General features: G+C 34.3%; 2 protein-coding genes across 2 annotated transcripts in view; one reads left to right on the top strand and one right to left on the bottom strand.

Moving 5' to 3' along the window:
- Positions 1-1,868, bottom strand: part of Cbr-sec-5 — a gene marked incomplete at both ends in the record, with an annotated part of 42,731 nt that overhangs the window by 27,161 nt on the left and 13,702 nt on the right. The gene's annotated exons all lie outside the window — the stretch shown is intronic.
- CBG00930 lies at positions 209-472 on the top strand (the record flags this gene model as incomplete). The annotated part of the gene is made up of 1 exon (XM_045241681.1): positions 209-472. The coding sequence occupies one exon, from the start codon at positions 209-211 to the stop codon at positions 470-472; it is 264 nt and encodes an 87-aa protein (XP_045091706.1).

Raw genomic sequence — 1,868 nt, forward strand, 5'->3', positions numbered from 1 at the left:
GGAATCTCAGAATCTCAGAATCTCAGAATCTCAGAATTTGCGGAATCTGAGAATCTCAGAATTTTGGAATTTCGAAATCTCAGAACCTCAGAATCTCAGAATCTCAGAACATCGGAATCTCAGAATTTCGGAATCTCAGAATCTCAGAATCTTAGAGTTTCAAAATTTCAGAATCTCGAACGAAACCTCAGAATCTCAGAATCTCAGAATGTCAAAATCTCAGAATCTCAGAATCTCAGAATCTCAGAATCTCAGAATCTCAGAATCTCAGAATCTCAGAATCTCAGAAGTGTCGGAAACTCAGAATTTCGGAATCTCAGAATCTCAGAATCTCAGAATCTCAGAATCTCAGAATCTCAGTATCTCAGAATCTCAAAATCTCAGAATCTGCGAATCTCAGAATCTCAGAATCTCAGAATTCCAGAATCTAAGAATTTCAGAATCTCAGAATTTCGGAATCTCAGAATCTTAAAATCTCAGATTCTCAGAATTTCAGAATCTCAGATTCTCAGAATTTTAGAATTTCAAAATTTCGGAATCTCAGAATCTCAGTATCTCAGAATCTCAAAATCTCAGAATCTCCGAATCTCAGAATCTCAGAATCTCAGAATTCCAGAATCTAAGAATTTCAGAATCTCAGAATTTCGGAATCTCAGAATCTTAAAATCTCAGATTCTCAGAATTTCAGAATCTCAGATTCTCAGAATTTTAGAATTTCAGAATCTCAGAATCTCAGAATCTCAGAATCTCTGAATTTCAGAATTTCAAAATTTCGGAATCTCAGAATCTCAGAATCTCAGAATTTCAGAATCTCAGAATTCCAGAATTTCAGAATTTTCTTTCCAAATCCAAAAAATGGAAAAGAACCCAATAAACCTAAATGGTCCTTTTACTTCATTTTGCTTTGTCCCAAAAAAAAGCAGACACGACTACTTTAACATTGCTCACACGAAAAAGGAAAACAAGAAAGATTTCACCCTCTCCCTACTCTGTCCATTTAAATCTGAGCAATTGGGTTTTCCTCTTTTCATGAAAATTGAAAAAAAAGAAGACGAAAAAGGAAATGGGAGGTCTGGGTATAAATGAAATGAAGGACTTTTATTATTTTCAATAAATTTGTCTTTTTCCAGGAAAATTAAAATTTTCTGATGCTAGGAAAAGTGGAATTTACTAAAAACAAGGATAATTCAAAATTTCACAACAATGTTTTGAATTCCGCGATTTTGAAACTGGAAAAACTGAAATCTTGAAAGTTTAGAATTTATATTTTCTGGAAGATTCGGTTCTCTCGTATATTTTCTATATTCTGAAATTCTGAGATTCTGAGATTCTGAGATTCTGAGATTTCGAGATTCTGAAATTCTGAGATTCTGAGATTCTGAAATTCTGAGATTCTGAGATTCTGAGATTCTGAAATTCTGAGATCCTGAGATTCTAAGATTCTGAGATTCCGAGATTTCGAGATTCTGAGATTCTGAGATTTCGAGATTCTGAGATTCTGAGATTCTGAGATTCTGAGATTCTGAGATTCTGAGATTCTGAGATTCTGAGATTCTGAGATTCTGAGATTCTGAGATTCCGAGATTCTGAGATTCTGAGATTCTGAGATTCTGAAATTCTGAGATTCTGAGATTCTGAAATTCTGAGATTCTGAGATTCTGAGATTCTGAAATTCTGGTTTCTGAAATTCTGAGATTCTGAGATTCTGAGATTCTGAAATTCTGAGATCCTGAGATTCTAAGATTCTGAGATTCCGAGATTTCGAGATTCTGAGATTCTGAGATTTCGAGATTCTGAGATTCTGAGATTCTGAGATTCTGAGATTCTGAGATTCTGAGATTCTGAGATTCTGAGATTCTGGAATTCTG

This window comes from Caenorhabditis briggsae (assembly GCF_000004555.2).
Source record: "Caenorhabditis briggsae complete genome, chrII, whole genome shotgun sequence".
NCBI lineage: Eukaryota > Metazoa > Nematoda > Chromadorea > Rhabditida > Rhabditidae > Caenorhabditis > Caenorhabditis briggsae.